The sequence below is a fragment of the Enhydra lutris genome, unplaced genomic scaffold (assembly GCF_002288905.1).
Source record: "Enhydra lutris kenyoni isolate GAN:26980312 unplaced genomic scaffold, ASM228890v2 scaffoldscaffold1, whole genome shotgun sequence".
Taxonomy (NCBI): Eukaryota; Metazoa; Chordata; class Mammalia; order Carnivora; family Mustelidae; genus Enhydra; species Enhydra lutris.
The window spans coordinates 16743074-16766638 of NW_019154085.1; the positions used below are offsets into that span (position 1 = coordinate 16743074).

A 23565-nucleotide genomic window follows, 5' to 3' on the forward strand; every position below is an offset into this window, starting at 1 on the left:
AGAGACTTATCTGTGCTCTTACTTGTTTCTGCCCCAGCGATATGACAAGAACAGTGGATATTTCTGGGGAAGGAGGCCCCTTGGGAATACACGTGGTGCCCTTCTTTTCGTCTCTGAGTGGAAGGTAAGATGTTTTCTTTACATCAGAAGCTCGTGCTAATGAAAAACTTGACTTCAGTTCATTTTCCCAAACATGATTCAGAAGAGGATTAAATGTGTATCTCTGTTATTCAGACCGACACCTCACTATATACTTCTGTTGGCCACTTAAGTGTTAGAAACAAAGATACAGTGGTGTTACTTCTAAGATACAGTGGAAAAGCAACAGTATCAATTACCATTTCCACATTTGCACTTAATTATGCATTATTTTCTTTTTTTAAACAAATATTAATTTATTCATTTGTTGGAAAGAGAGAGAGAACAGGCATGAGGAGGGCAAGTAGGAGAAGGGGAAGAAAGAAATAGACTCCCCATTGAGTGTGGAGCCAAACATAGGCCTCGATCTCACGATCCTGAGATCATGAGCTGAGCCAAAATCAAGAGCTAGATGCTTAACTGGCTGAGCCACCCAGGCACCCCTGAAGTATTTTCTTAAAGTGTTCTTGTCAGTGACATGTAGTAAACACAATCCTTAAGAAGGTTTTAACATACTGTTAGACAAATATTACAACTGAATTTTTTAATGTTCCAAAATACACTTCGAAAAGTGAAGGTGGTCATCCAAATTGATATTTCCTGATTCTGTTTAGGTATATGGGAACGTAGAATAATAAATATTCCAGCACTGTAAGTAGCTATATCAGATGCTATATGTTTTCATGATTTTAACTATAATGGTAGGGTACTATTGTGCTTTTTTTGTCTAAAATAAAATGTAATCAATTAAAAACAGTATACCACCTCCTTTTGAAATTTTAAAAACATTTAATTGCTAAATCCACAGTGGCAAATGGTAATTTATTTAGATGTCAGCGTTTTTTGAAATTCATGTCCACCTAACTGGATATAAAAGCTGTTTTACTGTTGAAAATTGAAGTGTGTGCCTGATAGTTAATATTAGTACTATTACAACAACTTTACAAAACTAGTATTAGATATTGTGTCACTGTTCAATAAGATGAGTACCTTTAGCACTAGATTGATACTGACAAGAGCTATCTTAAAAGAAAGGACTTTCCTTACTGAGTTCCTTTAAGTAAAAAGCATGTTTTAATTAATATGCAAAATTTATTTTTCTTATATTAAATGCATCACTGAAAATTTCAGGCAGAATGCCTTATTTTAGCTTAAGAGAGCAAAGTCCAGGAAAGACCATTAATTTTTTTTTCAAGGTCATACGAAATCCAGATCCAATCCCCCTTAGTCCCTTCCTCTTTCTAGAGCAAAAATTTCCCAAAGGTTATATAGTATTAATTTACTGGTTCAGAATATTTATTCAATTCAGTCTGCCACATAGCAGGAAGAGCAGATTTAGTCATGATATTTTGGTTGGCATCATTTTCAGCAGGTAGCCATCTGCTACCTGTAATTGCAAAGTCATCACCTTTTTTTGCAAATAACATCTGATGCGAACCAAGCTCTTGCTGAAATGAATGTTCTCTAAAAAGAAATGAACTGAAAAGCCAGCGGCTCTTATTGTTTCATTTCCTGTATGTGTTAATAAGCGTGTTTATAAATGTTACAGGTTATGGCACAGGATAAGCTGAGGTGGTTTTTGATAGACAGGAGGAGTATTTACCCAGTTGTCATGAGAAATTCTAATGGCTTTTGGCAGAAGTGTGCTGATAGAGCTTTGCGAAATACCAGAGCGGTTAAATTACCAGGCCCTTTAGTTTAATGAAGCCGGAATAGAACACAAGATCATCCCAATTTCCAAAACATGAAGAAATGTACAATGTGACTGTCACCATACTTCATTTTCAATAGTTCGGAAAACAAGTTGACCCTGTAAACCAGAAATCACCTTCTCTTACATCAGATGAGGGAAATACACTAAAATGTATTGATTTCTTCCCTTTTCCTTCCTGGTTCTGACTTATAGCATAAGCCTTGAAGAATAGAAAAAAACGTTACACTTGGATTCAGAACAATTGGATTTGAATCTCAGTGTTCTCTTTTATAACTTTGAACAAGTCCCTAAACTTGCCTCTTGTGAATACCTACTTCACATCAAGGTTGTAGGAATTAAATGAGATTAAAAATGTGAAAACTCCTTGTAAAGCACACAACACATGAATGTGTAAATTATCAGTATTATTAATATTTCGGCCAAAACAAAAAAGCCTGGTTCAGAAGTTAACTTTTATAAGTTCATGGTTAACTGTTCAGTAACTTGATGAAATAGTTGTATAATTTTTTTTTGCTCTCCATTAGTATTATAGAAAGGAAATTTAATTAAAAAACATAAAAATAATATGGAAGTGGAGACATGAGCCAATAAAAGTTAAGAAGTAATGAGTACAGGCTGAAACAGCACACTTAACTCAACCCATGTGTTTAGATGCAACTGAGTACAGAGCGTGTCAGACAAGTGTCTGACTTCGTAACGCCATATGGTTTCAGTGTGTGAGCTCGGGGGCTGGGGGTTGGTGAGTTAAGGTCATAGTGGTAGACTTAGTTCTTAATTTCCTTCCATTTATTGGTTTGTGTCATTATTTTAAATTAGAATTTACATTTAATTCTTTACTGAGACTACTGTAATTGACTTTGCCTCCAATTTCTAGATATATGTGTGTGTGTATATATATATATATTTCAGAAAAATACTGCCACACCTGTTGTTGAATAGGAACTGTAATCTCAGTTAGAACACCCTGAGTACAATATTGTGGCTGCTGTACCAGATAAGGCTTCAGCCGATTCATTAGGCACGACCGCATCGGGTGTTAAATGCCATCTGTATGGAGGCCCCTTGGTGTGTACAGTCAGAATCAAAACAAATATACAAAAAACTGAGTTCCTACAAGTAAAAAGCAATTTTACTTCATTGACTTTAAAAAAAAAAAAGGTACTTTTGTTTTAGAATGAAATCTAATTGTTTTTCCAATAAAGATAGCATAATATACCTTCGTTTCCTAGTAAAGACAGCTAAATATGACAGAGAAGAAGGAAGGGATGGGAGAGAAATGACGTGTAATGTAAGGAGAGGCGATGTTTAGATAAAAATGCGAAGCTGGTAGAGTGGCCAAGGCCTGTGATGCAGTGGGGAGAGCAGAAGGGGCCAAGGAGTGGTTGGGTTAGTGTCTACATGATTATTAGAAGAAAAAGAAGTAATGACCACCCCTCTCATTCTGTAGGGCAGTGGGTTTCAGCCTCCTCTATCACTGCTCATTAATGCAAATTAACTGGTTCCTCTGAGCCTATAATTCCTCAACAGCATTAATCTTTAACTCCTGAGAGCCTTGGTCCCCAATGAGACCACGACCACAGCCCACCAGTCTGGGGCAGAGAAGAAAATGAGAGATTCTTTTCTGAGCCTTCTTATACTTGTCTGCATGAAATCGAACTGGAGGGAATTTGTCCCTTCTATGGAATGGAGAAGGCAGGCATGGTTTGTTGCCAGGGACCAAATTAATAAAATCAGTCAGTTTTACATTTTACCAAAATTACCTCTGACACATGGGTTTTACAGTTGAGCTTATTCTGTCAATAAATTTTTCATGGAAAGTTAGGTTATTTAGATCAGTGAGGTTCACATAGCATACTCCAGCTGTAATATGCCAGCGAAATTGCAACCCAGTGGCCTGAAAGAATTAATTCATCTCCCAAAATGTGAAATTAAATCCTAGGGAGTAACATTACATGACTGATGATGTACTGAATTAAATTAAAGGAAGACTTGAATGCTTGTTAAAAAAATATCGCTTACATAAACTAGTTTATAACCACATGTGAGCCTCCTAATGGATCATGTTATTGTGAATCCACCATAACAAAAAAATCCAAAATGTGAACTATTCGAGAGTTGTTTAATTTAAGAAAGAAACACTGTTTCATTCTATTTCTTCTTCTTTTTCCTCCCCTTCTTTTGCATGTCAAATAGCTCAATTTTTAATATTATATTATGAGATTAAGGTAGGATTAGGATCTCAAAAATATTAATTTGAATCTCAGATCCTTTATCAAATAGTAGCTTTGGCCCCTTTTCTCTTCCACACAGAGTATGTTCAATTTACTAATCTCTTCCAGGAAAGACAGCAGAACACCACACCACATGCCTCTGACCCTGAGCCATCCTTACCACAGGGGGCGTGACTCACTCTCCCCTGCATCAGTGCACTGTACCCGTGGGGGCAGAGACCTGAGGACTGGCAGGTGCCCCTCTTCTTGCCATCTTCAGATGACAGGAGCTCATTAAGTGAATGGGGGGCCCTGGAGGCAGAGCTCCTACTGGGTGGCTGTTCCAAACAGGAAGACAGTTTTCTTCTCTACTCTCCTTAGAGACTGTCCTCTCTCCATGGCTTATTAAGATGTTCTCATATTGGATGGGAGATTTAATGCAATTGGGCTGTGTGATCACATAGGAGGCCTGTATGCAAAGAAGAAAGACAAAGCAGAAAACTAGGAGAATGAGGGACAAGGAGGTGGCTGTCTCTCCCATGTCCAGCAGAGTCCTCTTGGAGGACTCATCTGTCTTATTCTGGGGACACAGTGAGGGCCCTGACATGCCACAAGAGGAAGGGAAATCACTCATCTGACAACTAGCTAAAACACATACAAGTTTGATTTCTTAAAGTTTTTGGTGTAGATACTACTGAAATGCCACAGAATCACATGCACACACCAGGCATTTCATTATTGCTATAGCCTTTCTCCGTCCTTTTTTCTCAACTCCTCCGTTCCCGACTCTCAGTGGCAGCCGGGCTGGCCTCTCTGAATTCTGAGTCTTACTGGCTGAAGTTGCAGACGAGTCTTCCCAGCGCCCCCCACCCCCAGCACTGCCATCACGTCTCTGTCTCCCTCAGAAGCCGTGAGTGTTGGGTGTGCTGCTCCTGTGTGATTAGATGAAGTCCAGCAACTGGTGTTCAAGGCCCCTCTGTGCGGCTCTGGCCTCCCCAGCCAGTGCGAGCTCCCCACACAAACACGCAGGGTTCAGCCTGCCCCCCCCCACTCCGTGTCTGTTCTCTCTCTCCTCCCATCCAAATCCTCCTCACTCTTCAGATCCAGTTTATGTCTCACACTCTCCCCCTATCTCCCATTCCTCCATCCTGAGCGCCGGAAGGGCCCCGCATGTACTTGATTCAGGAGTACCCATGGAATGGGACCAAACTGCCTTTTAACCTGAGCAATGTGATCTGTGCGTAAATATTTGCTTCTTAAAGATGCAGATAACTAGAGCAGGTAGCATGACTGCAAAAAACTCTGGTGACTGTCTCGTCCTCTTCCGTCATTAAGCTTCAGGTTGTCTTGGCACCACTCACACCTGTTACAGTCAGCCTGACGTCCTTCTCCGAACCGGACGCCTCTGTGTCCCCAGCTCCACTGAGCTGTGGTGGCCGTTTCTAAAAATAACGCAGGCATGGCCGTGGAGGCCTGGCTCCGCATGCTCTGGGTCAGTGTTTATGTCTGTCTGTCTCGAAGGCCTTTTTTTCTTTCAGTGGATTTGTTTTTTTCCACTAAGGATTTAAACAACAAACAGTTGCCTGACTCTAAAGCATAATTTCTTTCATAAATAGAAACCAATACTCAGTTCTGAATAGTTGTGAGGGGAGAAAAAATCAGCATATTATTATCCAGTAATTCTATTTCAACCTCAATTTTGCATTTAGGATTCTAGGACTCTTCATCCGCGGCATTGAAGAAAATAGCAGGTCCAAACGGGAGGGACTATTTCATGAAAATGAATGTATTGTAAAAATCAACAGCGTGGACCTCGTAGACAAAACCTTTGCTCAGTAAGCATTTTTTTTCCCATTGTTTTATTTACTGTATTGGTTGCTGGCATACATACAGTCATTATTGCACTCTTGATGATCAAAATTGTTGGTAGACTTTTCTGGTCAGTCCCCTCTGAATGACTGCAGGACATCCATTCCCAAAGGCATCTTATGTGTTATGGAAGGTGGCCCGCACTCGTCCCCGGCGGCCCCAAGAACAGGAGGCTGCAGAGCACAATGAGCCTCCCCGCCTGGTTGTCTGTTTGGATCATCCTTGGATGAGTTTGCTTTGCTCGGGATACGGGTCAGTTAGGCTGGTCTTTAACGGCTCTTTTCACAGACTGTTAGTTCAGCTTATTAATTAACTAGCTCTGTGTCAGCAGTCTTCCTTAACCTAAAGGGCCTAGAGAGATGTCTGTGAAAATTCACTGAGAAATAGTAACAAATGAAAAAAAAATAAAATATTCTCCCTGAAGTAATCATTTTTCAGCATGTGCGAATGTTATGGGACAAGGTTCTTAGAGCTAAGAATAGCATGTGAAATAGTCACATTTTTTTTTTTAAACATGTGTTGGCATTGCAGTGGGGCTCTGGAACAAGGGAATAAATACTAATTACTACTACTTAGTAATGACCACACATAATTCCTATTTATTAGGAATAAATACTAATTACTACTCCTTAGTAATGACCACCAGCTTCTCTTGTTTCTGACCAAAACAATGCATCATATATGTTCTTTGTAACCATTCTCTGTCAATATTTGTATGTTTGGTTGTGGCGGGGGGGGGATTGAGGGGGGGGGTGAATGGTTGTGGGTGAGAAGGGCCTTGGGCACTGATTGCCTAAGTGTGGAAAGAAATGAAAATGGAAAAATCTATTTCTTCAAATCATAATACCACAGTACTTTGTACAAGGACTTGATAGGTTTGTGAGGTGAAAACTGAGGCTCATAAAAATTCAGTATGAAGGTAACGCGAAGTAGAAGCTGACTCCCAGGCAGGGAACTGACCAGAGGAGTTGGGCTACCTCTGTGGGATCTTCTTCCCTTCCCCTACCAGCATGGAAAGTAAGTACTCTATTCAGTAAGGTTAGGGGTTGGGGGGAGGGACGTATCAGATAACAGTTAGAATTATGATTTGTTATTATTTGATGTGGCTGCTACTGACAGAGACCTGAAATAAAGGCACCTTGAACAAGATTAATATCTCCCCCACCAGGGACAAGGAAGTGTGGAGGTGGCAGTCCCAAGTTGGTGTGGCAGTTCCACAAGCTGCGTTCTGAGTTTGGAGAAATGGGAGAAGAAAGCCCTTTCTGGCTCCCAGCTTTCCTGGAACCCTTCTGTGTAAATCTCATTAGCAAGAAAGGCTGGGAAAAGTAGTTGTTTTACGTAGTCATGAGGCACAAGGATGAAGGCGAGAAACGGTAGTAGGGAATCTGAGGAAAAACACCAAGTACTAAGACAAAAAAGGGAAAAAATACAAGTACTCTGTGATAGACTAACGGGGAGGGTACATATTGGATTGATAATTCACTATGACACTGGGCACAGCCAATGCATCAAATATCTCCATGAGAAAATGTTTGTGTCAGAATTGAAATTCTGGAACACAACCCATTTTAGAGAGGACCTGTACTTCAGAACAGAGCCCTAAAAGGAACTGGTATTCTGATCAATACTAAAGAGGATTTTTTTCCATTTAAAAATAAAGTTTGCTTTTGTACTTACTTAGGAATGCCTTCTGGATGGATTTTCAGATTTAGAAATACTTAAAAACCGTGGGTCATTGGACGAGTTATCTAATCACTCTGAGTCTCTGTCTCCTTGTTTTGCCAAATAAGAGTGAATTGTACATACTTAAGACGAAATGAGAAGATTGAGGAAGCTGTTAAAAAGATTCAAAGGGAGAATTGTGTGTGTTCCTAATGCATGTGTAGCCCAGTGTCAGGGCGCCTGGTGGGCAAGTGGTAAGTGGTAATCCGTATTTCCTGGGCAGTCATCCTGGTGGTAACAGTAACGGTTGCTCCGATGCCGCCCCCGTGGCCATGACGTGGGGTGCTGTCAGTGGCATGCTAGAACGTAGTGTTGTTATATATTTACTAACTCTCTTTGAAGGGCTCAAGATGTCTTCCGTCAGGCGATGAAATCGCCCAGTGTGCTCCTCCACGTGCTTCCACCTCAAAACCGTGAACAGTATGAAAAATCAGTCATTGGACCGCTTAACATTTTTGGTAACAATGATGGCATTTTGAGAACCAAGCCACCGCCTCCTGTCCATGGAATAACGGGAATAAAAACCATAACTCTCACAGGAACAGGGGGTCCTGAAGAGGATGCTTTGACCTCTCTGCAACATAGCAAGAGCCCCCGGGTACCAAGACTGGGTAGAAAGCCATCCTCTCCCTCACTCTCCCCTCTCATGGGGTTTGGCAGCAAGAAGAACACAAAGAAAATTAAGATTGACCTAAAGAAAGGTAATTATTAAATTATGCTTAATAGCATTCTATTATTGTAACATGTAAAATTGGTTAAGAGAAATGCATTAAGGCTAATTTCATTAATTCTCCCTTCATTTAATTGTATCAAAGAATAGATTTAAGTAGGTAACTTAAATCTCTTGAAATTGTACCGCTTTCTTATTCTTCTGGAGAGTATAGATTATTTGAAACAAACAAACAAAAATGATAAAGACATATTGGAAAATGGAAAGAACCATTGCGACCTGGGGAGAAACAGAGTACTTAAGAAGCACTGAAATTCTTTTGGACCCTATTTTGAGTAAGATTACTGAGTTCTGTAGCACCTTTAGGTCAAGTCTAAAAAGTGCATATATGTTTCTGGTTCTCTAAGTCACTTTTATGCCAGCAAAACATTTAGTCCTCAAAAAGTAAACATGCGATAATTATAATTGATAATTATTATATATAATTATATAATTGAAATTTCGCTAATTCAACATTGCAAACAGTTTTTCAAAACATACTTAATTTCATGAGGGCACCTGGGTGGCTCAGTGGGTTAAAGCCTCTGCCTTCAGCTCAGGTCATGATCCCAGCGTCCTGGGATCGAACCCCGCATCAGGCTCTCTGCTCAGCAGGGAGCCTGCTTCCCTTCCTCTCTCTGCCTGCTCTCTGTCTACTTGTGATCTCTGTGTGTCAAATAAATAAATTAAATCTTTAAAAAACAAACAAACAAAAAACATACTTAATTTTGAAAGCATATATAAGCTTGTCTTCATCTTTTCCAATTTTCTTTGCATTTCAGACCCAGATCAGTGAGACTAGGACATGTGTATACATGCAGGTTTCTCCAATATTATATATACATAAGCCTTCCTGTACTTCTGTGCTTTTGTTTGTTTGTAACCTCCTCATCATCTGTACCCCCACTGCAAACCTTCTGCAATCCTATGTGATTTTCAAGACTTGATTCAAAAGAAACCAAAAGCTCAAATTTTTGTCTGAATTACTACAGAATTTAATGATTACAAGGTAGTTTTAATATACTTATATATAAAAAACAAATAAGATGCACCTTTAATTAGGGTATAGTGGTTATTCTGAAAGATCCTCTGGTCAGAGTTTTGTCCCCCTTAAGAATTCTGTACTAAGAAGAAACTGTATTGACTAGGAGGCACAAATTCATCTGTGTGCTTAACAATTAGGCTTTAAAAAATAAAAGTTATTTATTTATTTGAGAGAGTGAGTGAGCATGTGCACGTTCATGCATTAGTGGGGGAGGGGTAGAGGGCAGGAGAGAAGAGAATCTATAAGCAGACTCCTCACTGAGCAAAGACCCTGATGCAGGGCTCAATCCCAGGACTCTGAGATCATGACCTGAGCTCACTTAACCAACTGAGCCTCACAGGCACCCCTAGGCTTTTTATATAACTGTATCAGTTATGTTTTTTGTACAAATTACCCAGCTACGTATAAGACATGGGGTTGGGTGCTTTGAGGATAGATAAATCAGACACAAAATGTAACCTTAAGAATCCACCAGAGGGGTGCCTGAGTGGCTCAATGGGTTAAAGCCTCTGCCTTCAGCTCATGTCATGATCCCAGGGTCCTGGGATTGAGCCCCGATTCGGGCTCTCTGCTTAGCAGGGAGCCTGCTTCCTCCTCTCTCTCTGCCTGCATCTCTGCCTACTTGTGATTTCTGTCTGTCAAATAAATAAATAAAATCTTTAAAAAACAAAAAAGAATCTATCAGAAAAAGTCTTGCCATTTGCAATGACGTGGGTGAAACTAGAGGGTATTATGCTGAGTGAAATAAGTCAATCAGAGAAAGACAATTATCATATGATCTCTCTGATATGAGAAATTTGAGAGGCAAGGTGGGGGATTGTGGTGGGTAGGAAGAGAAAAAAAAAAACAAGATGGGATCAGGAGATATCCAAACCCTAAGAGACTCTTAATCTCATGAAACAAACTGAGGGTTACTAGGGGGTGGGGTGTGGGGGTAGGGAGAGGGTGGTTGGGTTATGGACACTGGGGAGGTTATGTGCTATGTGAGTGGTGTGAAATGTATAAGCCTGATGATTCACAGACCTGTACCCCTGGGGCAAATAATACATTATATGTTAATAAAAATAATTTTCAAAAAAGAATTCATCCGAAAGCCTTGAATGCAAAAATAAAGAATATGCGATCATATTATTGTACTTTGGGAAGATTAATCTGACAGCAAAAAGGTACACTGAAGGAGAGATCAAAGAACAAAGGATCATTGCATCTGCCTAAATGGAATATGTATGCCATGCCTGCTGACTGGATATAGGAGAGGAGAGAGAGAGGAATTGCAAGTGGCTTGTTCAATGGAGATACCATTACTAAAAATTAGAATTTTTAGTCGATAAATATACGTAAAAAGACCAGGATCTGAATTGGAGCAGGAGATGCATAGTGAAGTTTGAGATGCTGGTGAAAGTGTGTGCGTGGTCCTGTCAAGCAAGCCAACACCAGAAAGATTAGGGTCAACAAGGTTCAGGTGTCATCCGTGGGGAGCTGACAGTTGGAGCTGGGAGCTGGCCAAGGCAGAGATCTGGAGAACAAACTGTTCTAGGGCAGATCCTTGAATATCTTTGTTCATGTGGGAGGATAGTGGGTAGGAGACAGTGGTAGACATGATGTGATCAGAGAGTTAGGAAAATAATCAGAAAATACAGACATGAAAACCAAAGAGGGGGCCATTAATTTCAAGAGAACAATTGGTGAAAAGTGTCGAAGCTAGAGAGAGGGACAGATCAGAAGAGGGAAAATTAGTGGATGTGGTCATGAGTAGGTCATTGGTGGTGGAAGACTGAAGAAGTAAGATTGCAATAAGGATTCTTTAGGGCAGAGATGTTCAGATAAAGTGAAAACCACCTACTGGGAGAGGAAGAGATTGAGTGCAAGAGAATGGGACAGCAAGAGTGAGGAAGGGAGCAAGGGGATGCAGCCTAGAAGGAATCCACGAATCGAGGCCCAGGTGGGGGGAGGGGCAGGTTAGCTAACTGAGTGAATGCCTGACAAAACTCATGTCAGATGGCCTTTGGCTGCTCATGGTTTACCGAGAAATCGATCTCCTGAGTTTATGGATAACGTGCCATTTCTTCTGGGGCCTCCATAAACAAAAGTGTTACACATCTGCATTGAACCCTAAAATCCACTTTGAAACCATCATGGCCTGTCAGGAACAATATCTGTATTTGCAATCAGAACAACTGAAGTGAATTTAAAATATTTACTGGAATGTAAACATTTTAATTATTCTACATTAGTCTAAATTAGGTAGATTTTTCTGCAGGTTTCTACTTAAGGTGACCATGTGTTTTCCTGGTCTTACACACTAGGCCCTGAAGGACTGGGTTTCACTGTGGTTACCAGAGACTCTTCCATACATGGGCCTGGTCCCATTTTTGTAAAAAACATTTTACCAAAGGGAGCAGCAATAAAAGATGGCCGCCTACAATCAGGGGACAGAATTTTGGAGGTAAGAATTGGAATTAATATCTTCAATAAAATATGTTTAAATAAATATGTTACTATTTATGTTTTGACATAATATATTGAAAACTATCACTTGTAGAAAAGATAGACTTTAATTATTTAAAAAAATTAGTTAATGGGAAATCTGACTTCTAAGTTCCCCATAAGGTCAGTGATATAAGCACATGTAACACCTCAAACTTTACCCTGTCTTCTCTGTCTTACTTCCACCTCTTAGGATCCCTGGGGAATTTGGATCAAATCCACAAATTTGTCATAAATGCAGTTAGGGCTAAGAATTCCGAATCATAGCCAAACTCTGGTAACAATATCTTTAAACTTCTCCTAGGGATGGGCTGCCTGTCTCAGGTTGATCCATACCTAAAAAGAAGTATCTGGAACTACCCAAAGCAAGAGGCTTTTCCTCCATGTATTTTTGTTTGGTAGCATTGTCTTCTTGGCTAAATACATATTGTCAACTTACCTTTCAAGAAATCTTCCTCATTGAAACTGTCTGGTTCTATTTAACTTTCTCATGGCACGGAAGCAAAACTATAGATTTTCATATGGTTCTAGATTATGAAAGAAGATATATCAAATGACTAGTATAGCTCCAAATTCTAATTTCTAATTATCTATGATATCCGGGAGACTTTAATTTTCTAGACATGGAGATCACTGTTTAATTATAACGAAAGACTTCGTTGCCAAAGGAATTTGCCATGTGATCATGATCCATTTTTTTTGCCCCCTTTTTTTTTTTGTATTAGGCAGAAAATGGTTCCAGTTCAGCATCTTAAATCCACTTCTTTCCTATTTAAGGAATTATTTTCTGCTGTCAGTTTGATGTCCCCCTCATAGGAATGTGATATCTTAGGAGAAACTGCTTATACTAAATACTGTCTATCTGAAAGGATCTAGCACCATAATAATGATGGTCAATGTAGTACTGGTACTTTGAACATGGTTGGTTTGGGTCCCTGTGTTCAGTTTTCACCTTTTCAGAGCTTTATCGATTGTAGGAGCCCATTTGCTACTTACTTTCAGAAACCATCTAGCATAGAAGGAGGTGGAGAGTGTTGTAATCTGTTCATATGACGGCGTCCGTTAGGTCAATGGCAGAGATGTCACTGGGCGGACACAGGAAGAGCTTGTGGCCATGCTGAGGAGCACCAAGCAAGGAGAGACAGCATCGCTGGTCATCGCCCGTCAAGAAGGGACTTTTCTTCCCCGAGAGCTGGTAATGTTCAGGTCACAGTCTCACTGAATCTTCAATGCAGAGTTTAATATACCCAGTGAATTCATAGGAGCTGAGAGATGAGCTCTAAGCCACAGGTTTGGTTTGTAACAAGAACTGAATCACACTAAGAGGTTTTTTTGGGGGGGGGGTCTTCCCATTTGGGGGTGTCATGGCTTTACAATATTAATGCAGTGAGTTGGACATGCACCAACAGTGCTTCTGGGATGCAAATTCAAAACCCTTTTAAGGAAGCAATTTAATGGTATTCAACTAAATAAAATATACTTTGAGGGTTGGACTATATGTTAGCTTTATGCAAAACACAGTCAGCAAAGATGGTCATGCGCCGCCTTAATGCAGTTTGTAGTCTAAAAGGAAATAAAATATAACCAAGTCTTCAAAATGGTGATGAGGGTGATGAACAGGAATGGCAGGGTGTACTAGGAACATGTCACAAGGGAATTTAACCTAGTCTGAGGACCAGGAAAGGTGGTACCCTGAGGAAGAGAGTTTCAAAAGTCTTGTGAAAATGTATGTTCTTTGACCTACTAATTATACTTTTAGAAATCTGTCCTAAACTGATCATCAAAGATGTGGAAAAAACTCATGTACAATGATTTTTTTTTTTCCTCAAGTCCCATTTATTGTAGTGATCTATCGGGTGCTGTATAACCATAAGGTATTGGTTAGATAACTAGATAGCTCTCCAGTGATATATAATAGTGATTTAAAATGGTCTTGGTGATGAACTGATAATAACATGAGAAAACGTGCATAGCACATTAAGGAAAAAAAGTAGTATATAAAATGATATATGCAGCATGATCAGATCACATTAAAATATCTTTAAAAAAAAAACAAAAACAAAAACAAAGAACGAGCAGGAGATACACCCAGAATGTTGGGATTATGAGACATTTTAATTTTTTCATTTTAAAAACAATGAATACCTATTATTTTATTATTGATGTGTATTTAAGAAGGCTATAGAAAAATGTGAAGGACTTTTATGGCTAATAACAAAAAGGGAATAGATGTAGTAAAAAGGATTTTTAATTATCCCTTTTTGAAAATTTTATTTCTTTTGAATCTATCTAAGAAATGACAAAGGTACATATGGGTAATAGGGTGGGTTCCCAGAGTTAGATCATCAGAACCAGTGAGAGTGGGGCACCTGGCTGGCTCAGTGGGTTAAAGCCTCAGACTTCGAGTCATGATCAGCTCAGGTCATGATCCCAGGGTCCTGGGATCGAGCCCCACATGAGGCTCTCTGCTCAGCAGTGAACCTGCTTCTGCCGCTCTCTCTCTCTCTCTGCCTGCCTCTCTGCCTACTTGTGATCTTTGCCTGTCAAAAAAAAAAAAGAACCAGTGAGAGTTAGTTGAGAAAACTGACTGTAGTTAACTTGAAAAAGAGAAAGTTTAGGACATATTTTTATTGCTATCAAATAGGTAAAGGGTTTTTGCATAGATTAAAAAAGTAGACTTAATATATTTCTTCAGGTATTTCCTTCATTAGCATATCTATGTATTAATCTGACTAATAGTTTACTATTACATGATGTCCACTAAGTTCGAGGTTCTGGGGATACAAAAATAATTAAGACTCATTTCCTGTCCTCCTTGAGCTGGTAAAAGAGCAAATATTTGGAAGTGATAATGTTATAAGTTACAATAGTTTCTAACTATTGGAGCTGTCCAAGAAGAAAACAGGCAACTTAGAATATTGGAACCGAGCCGGCCTCACCGTCTATTAGAGGTGCTCTAGAAAAAAATTCTTCCATTGATAAAGTGATAAGGCTAGATAAATTCTTAGGTATCTACTCTAAGCCTAATATTCTGTTATCTATGTTTATATTCATGTTTAAATATGCAACCTCCCTGAAACACCTCTCTCATTTATTAATGCTCCTTAGTACTGACAAAAGGACCCTCTTCCCACACGTTTCCGTTCCTTTCTTCTCGTTCCCATCATCTTGTCCATTTTTCCCCTTGCCCTATTGAAAGCTCTGGGAAGATCTGCAAAAAAACAGGGAAGGGAGGAAGATTGGGTGGTATGAGCTAGAAAGACTAGACGCCTCGTCTGCTTTCCCGTGCTTGACTCCTCCATTGCCGGCCATTTTGGAAGGCAGAATCTTGAATTTCTGTTTCATTTCCTCATTTAGCTCCTTACTCTTCCTAAAAAGAAATGCTGCAGAAACTTAGAGTCCAGTTTTTTTTTTTTTTCCTAAAATGCAGATGGAATTTTCTTTCAATCCTTTGTTTATCCAAAGATCTTGGTCTTTCTCTACAAGGGTCACAGTGAGAAGAAACAATTAGAAAGAGGCAGCATGTGCCTATAACAGGAAGCCCTTCACTTCTTGTCCAACTATTTGGTTGCTGGTGATAAAAGTCTTCGAAAACTTTGGTGGGACTATGTGCATGTGTCAGGGATTGGAGAACAAGGAAAGAAATTTTGACTGTGTACTCTGTTGAACTATGGTCCTGGAATGAGTGAAACCCTGCATAGAAAGAGAAACATTCCAGGGGCACCTGGGTGGCTCAGTCAGTTAAGCATCTGCCTTCACCTCAAGTCATGATCCCAGGATCCTGGGATTGAGCTGCTGTGTGGGGCTCCCTGCTCAGCAGGAAGTCTGCTTCTCTCTCTGCCCCTCCCCCCACTTGCGCATTCTCTCCTGTGCATGCTTTCTCTCTCTCAAATAAATAAAAGCTTTAAAAAAAAAAAAAAAGAAACATTCCAGCCAACAAAAGAACCTAATAGCAGAGCTCCAGCAGAGAACTCATACCCTGTGAGGCCTCAGTTTCCCATCTAATAGTTCTTTTTACCCCTTTCCCTGTGTCTTCTCCAATTCTTAACTTCACAGCTAATCCTTTGCTCTAGAAACATACAACCTCCCCTTCCCCAGGTAAGGGGAAGAGGGATGTGACGTTACCCACGTTGAAACTCTGAATGCATTCTCGATCACAGACAATTGCAGCTGGAAGTTGATGAATGTAAAAGTAGAATTTTCAGAGCAAAGGGGGCCAAAAGAATCAGCGTGTCCAAATCCGATTTGGAGATGAGAAAACCAAGGTGCAGTGTGATGGAGTAACCTGTTGATGGTCCTGCATGGCTCAGGAACTGGAGGCATAGGTTTCTTAATGCTTGGTGCATTATCTCTGGAGTTTTCTGGAAGCTCCACAGCACACAAGGTTTCTGTGTGATCTAGAGCAGCTCATAAAATCATTCGAAGGCTCTGTTGCCTCATCTTTATCAGAGGATTGTTGTGAAGCTCTTGGCATAGCTCCTGCAAGGCTCTTGGCATAGTTCCTGGCCGATTGTAAGTCTCAGGAACTCAGCCAGAACTATTCTAGCACCTTCCCACACAACAAAAACACAATACTAAACTTTAGATGCCTTATGGGGAAAATAGCTCTATTCAGGCTTGCCTGGGACTAACCATTATTTTGAATATTGATTTTTTAATTATTGATTTTAAAATACATACTGGTATCCAAAATACTGAATTACATAATAAAGAAAATTTTTTTTGTTCTGAAACTAAATCCATAATTCAGGTAGCCTGTATGTATTCGTTCACTCTCATTCAGTAGAATTTAGTGAAATTTGATTTCTATCCCAGAAAGTGACATCATAGGCCAAGCCCCCCCAGGGAGCATATTAAATTAATGGTGCAACTGTGAGATTATGAGTGCAAATAAATTATTTGTTCTCATTGTTTTAGTTTTATACCAAATTTGGAAAGCATGTGGTTAGTATCCCTTCTAGAATTCTCTGGCAGATAGTCTAGACTCTTCAAAAAACATTTGACTTCTAATTATCTAAATCTGTGGAATATTCTTTGTAACACAGCAAAGCAAAGCCTTTGAGGATTGCAAGCTCCGAAGTAATGTGGACCCCAAATCCTTATGTTGAAGAAATGTGGAATGGTCTTCTTTGTCCAGCCCAGATGCTTTCCTTGAGTGCTAAGTGGCAAGAACCATCCAGGAAGTTTAAAGAGAGGTCACGTTTGGCACACACGGCACTGTTTCACTGGGAATCACTTCATAGTGTGACATGCTTGGGACTATTTGAAAGAACAGAATGAAGAACAGCGTGCTATGTGACACATCTCTGTATTTTTCTTTCAAAAAAAAACTGAAGGTGTTACCGCTTTGGTCTCTCCTCCCTTATCGTGACTGATGCACACACTTGACTCCCATTGAAAATCTGGCAGGATGAAGGAAGGACAGCACTTCCTGCTTTTGTCTTGTTCTATCTCCTTTGAAGAAAACAAACTCTGTTTATTGTTTTCCTGTTCCGAGAAACTGTTCTCTCCCTTCTCTGAAGCCTTGCTGTTTCAGGAGCTGGGTCCCCTCTTAACGGCACTGCTCTGCCTAGTTTCTGGCAGTTAAATCTTCCTTACTTCCTTGTTATCTTAGCTCCTTGTGAAGTCTTAACACTTGGAGCCAAGGGAGCATGTGGTCAGCAGTTATACAGGAAGTCCCAATATAGGATGGTCTCTCTCCGATGTGACCCTCTGTCTTTCCAACGGCCCGAGCACCCATTTCCTGGTTATTTCTCCTGACCGGCCACGGGAGGACTGTGCTGAATTCTTTCCATGTCCTTCCTCCTGAGCCGTCGGCTTGTATCACAAATGTAGCAGCACGTGTAGCCAAGCTTCATTCCGTCTGTGGCAGGCCGGGTTGAACATCAAGTGAGAGGAATTCGTGTACCAGCATCACAACTATTTAAGCTCTTTCTAGTATCTTTAGCAAAGGGGCTGTGTTTCAAAGACAATCTTTCCAGAATCCCGAGCTGGAAGACCCTTTGATGTCTTCACCCCCTGACTGGGTAAGAGTTTATGAAAGAGGTGTTCCCATAAGGAACATTTTTGCAAAAGGAACTTTGAGGCTAGTGTTGGTAATAGAACCCCAAGGTGAAAGTGCCGCGTCTGCGTCTGTGCTTGAAATGAACACGCGGCTCGGTAATCAGCGCTTCGTTTGCTGTGTTCTGCGAGAGACACTTTCTGTGACTTCCCTCCCATCCCTGGCACCCCACATTCTTGTGTTCTTACGCACAGAGTCAGGTTAGGAAAGATCATGAAAAACGAAAGGTTTTCTATTGACGTCATGCCTTTATTTTTTCTGAGAGCTTCAGAGAGAGAGAGCTCATGTGAGCGAGCGAGACTGTTGTCGTGTAGGTGCGTGTACATGCACACATGGGTGTATGTCTTCTTTCATTTATTGGGGAGGAAAAAAAAAAACATGGTGCCATTCCTTGGTTAACCTTTTTAATGTTTCATGTTCTGACCTGCTGCCTTATCTTTAAATTATCCTGAAAATCGCAGCAACCCCTGGTGGGTAAAGCGAGCTGAGAAAATTTCAAATGTATTTATAATTTCTACCTGCCACGTTTGCCTGCTATTAAATGCCGGCCTCTGCAAGGAGCATTGACTATATTTCTAGCAAGCAAGTTGCTGCTGCCTGGCATGACTGAGATCCAAAAGGTAGCCAGCCATGTTTGTCATGCCGATGCAACCTTCACTTAGGAATATTACTTTTGCTTAGGGAAAAAAAAAAAAAATGCTCCACATACACATGTGTGTGGGCACTCCCGGAAGAGCTGCTGAACTTAGTGTCACCCAGCACCACCATATTTACCAGTCCCCGTGACTGCCTTTGCAAATGCCATGTGGCTCCCATTCCTTTACTGTTTATCTTCTTAGGAAGTGAAAGATTCATACCTTTAGATGTCAAATTATTTAATATCCTAAATCATGCAAGAATTTTCGTTTGAAATCTTAGATGAACCTCATTTAACTGATATATTATTTTATTCCCTTTGGCTATTAGACTCAAATGATTCCATGCTTAATTAACCAAGGTACTTAAGGAAGAATGAATATTATAGCAGCTATTTGTGGATAAGTAGCAGAAATTGAAGGATGATTTCAGAATGATTTGTCTACCTAAACCAAAGCACAGGAGTTATGTTTTGGAATTTAAATAATTATGCAGAAATCAAAACGCAGCTATATTTTATGGGTTCTCCAAATAACGCAGTTCTTGTGACTTAAGATGGAATCCTTGCTAAAATATAGTCTTCCTTTCTGCTTCTCTCTACAATATTTTTCCCTCACTTAGTGCAAGTCCGTTCAAGCCGTATTCATCTACTCCCAGTCAGGGTTCTGCAACATGAACTCCAGAGATGAATAAGATGTGTTCGTGTCCTCAAGGAGCTTCGAGCCTATGAAGAAGAGTATGAGTTGGTCAAATTATTCAATGAAGTGTTACGGGGATTCAAAGTTGAGGGACCAAGAAAACCTTTAAGAGCATGACAGTGTTTGAGAAAGGTCTTGATTGAGTAGGATTTCAAAATGCAGAGCTGCAGGGTGGAAGGAAACAGCATCTTCAAGTACTCTGAGAGTAGAAAAAATAAGATACATCAGGGAGATAGTAGGCGTCCCAGCTCGACCAGGATAATATGAGAAATAATGTTGTCTGGAATAAACTGGAAGAGGTGAAAGGACATTCAGATGCCTGCTAAGAGCTTATTGTATTTGGCTATAATGTAATCATTAAGAGCCTCGGATCTGGGATCTGTCAAACCCAGGTAGAATCCTGGCTCTACCACCTATTAGCTGAATGGTTTTGATCAAGTTATTTCTCTGAACGCCGCACCCCCACCCCTGGCCCCGTTCCTCACCTCTAACTCAGGGATCAGATTATTGTCTGCCTAAGAAACTGTCAGCATTAGAGATGTGTGTAAAGTACTTAGAATGGGGCACATAGAATGTGGATCCCTGCTTTGGAGTCTTACTCAGCCTCTCTGTCTCAGTTTCCTCATTTGCCAAATGAGGATAATAATAGCAACTATCTTGTAGGGTTGTTGTGAGAATTAGCTAAGCATACATGCTAATACTTGGTGAGTGTCAAATAATGTTATCTTCTGTTGTTATTTCCTGTGCCTGGTGCACACTCTATGTTCAGCAAATATTGGTTGACTGAATAAATGAAAGCTACACATTATTAAAGCAGTTGATACAGAAGGCTGGAAAAGGCATTGCTAAAGGCGGTGTGGCTCTTATTCTATGTCTAATCTGTATCTAATGCATTATCCTTCCTGATACAATGACTTTAAACTAAATAAAAATAATATACATAGATTTCCTCACATTTCAGAGCATTAGCAATCTCTGGTTATCACTACACAAGACAGTGAGGATAGACAGAGTACTGACAGAAGGTCAATCAGGAGTGCCTGGGTGGCTCAGTGGGTTAAGCATGCAGCTCTTGATTTCCACTCAGGTTATGATCTCAGGGTTAGGAAATCAAGCCCCACGTTGGGCTCCTATGCTGGGTGTGGAGCCTGCTTAAGATTCTCTCCCTCTCCTTCTGTCCACCCCCCCCGCAAAAAAAAGCCTAGAATATAAATGACAATTTAGGTAGTTTAAATTCTCTGAATACATTTGCATAATCTAGTTGCACAGTTTACTTATAAAGACATAGACAAACAGTAAGTATCATTGTCTAATATTTTAAAATATTATTTTTTAATATTAAAAGTATTTTAAAGTATTTTTTAAGTGCTTCAATCTCAGTTGAAGTGGCTCTCAAACTGTAGTCTCAGATCAGCAGAATACCATTATCTCGGAATTTGTCACACATGTAAATTGTCAGGCTCCTTTCAGACCCGAGGAATCAGAAACTCTAGGGTTGGAGCTAAAGATGTATTTTTTTTTAAGATTTTATTTATTTGACAGACAGAGATCACAAGTAGGCAGAGAGGCAGGCAGAGAGAGGAGGAAGCAGGCTCCCCACTGAGCAGAGAGCCCGATGTGGGGCTCGATCCCAGGACCCTGAGATCATGACCTGAGCCGAAGACAGAGGCTTAACCCACTGAGCCACCCAGGTGCCCCTAAAGATGTATTTTAACAAGCCCTCCAGATAGTTCTGATGCTCACTTAAGTTTGAAAAATCACTGGAATAGTGGTTTTGTGTGAAGAGCATAAAGGCCTATAGGATAACTTAGTGCCTATACCTGACGAATTCCAGTTGCCAAATTTTCAACTTTATCTTTCTATTTTTGCAAACAATTTTTTGCTCTGGAAAAAATACCCTGTGCAAATTTTAAGACCAGTTGAGTTGCGTCTCTTGGGTCACGTGCCTCTCATTTGGGCACAGGGCCAGGGCTGAGCACAATCCAGTTACTCAGCTCAATTACACCTGATTCATTTAGGCAAACTCAATTGTACTTGACTTTTTCAGGCCCGACTCGATCGTGCTTTTAAATTCCCACACTCAATTTGATTGTGCTCAAAATTTGTTGCATGCCACCTTGTAACTTGTAGATTTAAGCATATACCAAAGAGAGGTGCTTCTAGGGCAGTTTCGAAGGTTGGGTGATTGGTATCTGTTTGCAGTTATACCTCTGTCCCTTGTCCCTTCCTCTCTGTCTCTAAGATGGGACGCTATAGGATGAGATAGTTTCCACTGACCCCTTCCATGGACCGTATTCTACCCTCCCCCATCCTGCCATGGCTGAACTCTTGGCAAAGATTTCAAAGCCCCTAAGAAGAAGATCTTCATTTACTCCACCATGGTTAGCTCTTCCTATCTATCTTGAAATTGGGGGAAACGAGACACAGAGACATTGCCCCTTACCAAAATTTACATTGTCAAAATCACAATTTTTTTAAAAGATTTTATTTACTTATTTGACAGATAGAGATCACAAGTAGGTAGAGAGGCAGGCAGAGAGAGAGGGGGAAGCAGGCTCCCTGCTGAGCAGAGAGCCCCATGTGGGCCTCGATCCCAGGACCCTGAGATTATGACCTGAGCCGAAGGCAGAGGCTTTAATCCACTGAGCCATCCAGGTGCCTCTTTTTGTGAGATTTCTACCTCACTGAGCTACGCATCCCACCCTCTGTCAGTCGTGCTGTGTTCTAAGTGACTAGGTCCTCCTTCTTTGCCAGGTTTTTGAATGCCTTCAGTAACCCACCAGGCTGAGGGATTAATAGTCACTTGCTACTCCCTGGGCAGTCCTTATACCTGAAAGAATTTGAATGAACCCTTGTCAGCAAAATCTAGTCTTGATAAAATCAATGACGACAAATGCTCTGGTTCAGCATTATGAAAGCCAATGTAGGAAGGGCTGGCCACTTTGCACAGTTGTATGGCTTCCAGGTGTCAGAATGAAAATACTTCGTGACTTTTATCACAAGACTGGTTTTGGTGGAGACTGGAAGGTAGTGGAAGAAGAAGGGTTTTATGCTGAAAAGAAGGTCTCATGACATTTCAGAGGACTGGGACCAATTCCATTCTCCTCCAATGTTAAGGACGAAGGGCCATGAGAGTGGGCTGTCCTCTCGTGGCACAAGACACATGTCTTATTAGTGGCCACTGTGGCCATGATTAGGCCTCCGGAAGTTAGATTAAAGAGAAGAATTTTCTAAACATACGTGTTTAAACAGCTCAGAAAAAGCAATATTGTAACCAACCACAGATTATATCCTTCTTATTACCCAGTTAGCCAAATGTTTCCAATAATTCAAGCCAGCTGCTGATATGGAACAGCTGGATAAGAAAGTGGTTACAAAACTCGGGGGCTGACCTTGATTTGCTTAATTACCTCTCTGCCTGTGATCAGTACGTTTGCTAAGGTAGGTTTGGTGTTAAGATAAGGGAAGGTGTTCATTTTGTAAAGGATACTTAAAGATTAAGGGCGGAAAAGTACAGCCTTAATGGATCGTGGTTAACTTTTCCAGCTGTTATTAAAGTAAATACTGTACTTGTGAAACAGCCACTACAGCCCATTTCATTTTGAAAGTGTATTTAGAGGTTTGAACATGTTTCATCTGCCTGTTTTTCAGGAAAATGTGTGATCTTTATCATGAAAGAATATCAGCTTAAGCTTGCTACTTCTTCTTTTTTTTTTTTCCTTCCTCCTAAGGGCTGATAAAACAGAGATAGACACTTAAATCACAATCTGTTGCCACTTACCTCTTCCCGTGTACCGTCCCCAAAGATTCTCTGGGCAATGACTTTTAAATGTGTTCTCATTATTTTTAATGAGTGTGCAGAACATATGACGCATAATGCACGAATAGATAGGTGCCCTTGGACTGAACTTGTCAGATGTAATAAAACGTTGAAGGAGTTAAAATGCGTTTTTCTTTAAGATATTATAATTATTTAAATTAAGATGCCCAAGTACAAATCACATGCTCTTCAGCTCCTGTTGCTGCCTAAATGAAGCCCCACCACTACCCCAGGTCTCCCCTTAAAAAGAATGTTTAGTCACAAACGTTAAAAAGACAAAAGAACATTTAATATTGTTATGTCTCTTTAAGTTTACCCTTCTTTAAGGCTGCCCCAATGGCAGGATATTCGATTATAAATGAGTTCAGTTATGTTTCTTGGCCACTTATTGAGTTATGCGAAGGACTTTTATCACCTAGTCTTTCCGTAATTAATTCTTTGCATTTCTTAGAGGCT

At 40.3% G+C, this 23565-nt stretch overlaps 1 protein-coding gene across 4 annotated transcripts in view; it reads left to right on the forward strand.

The window, feature by feature from the left end:
* LOC111141102 (par-3 family cell polarity regulator beta) overlaps positions 1-23565 on the forward strand; it is a 1027371-nt gene that overhangs the window by 554074 nt on the left and 449732 nt on the right. For all 4 annotated transcript variants that reach the window (XM_022493436.1, XM_022493462.1, XM_022493453.1 and 1 more), the window contains exons 6-10: positions 38-124; positions 5772-5897; positions 7996-8354; positions 11714-11853; positions 12961-13089. In XM_022493436.1, coding sequence (XP_022349144.1) covers positions 38-124; positions 5772-5897; positions 7996-8354; positions 11714-11853; positions 12961-13089 — 841 coding nt within the window. The remainder of the gene's footprint in view (positions 1-37; positions 125-5771; positions 5898-7995; positions 8355-11713; positions 11854-12960; positions 13090-23565) is intronic.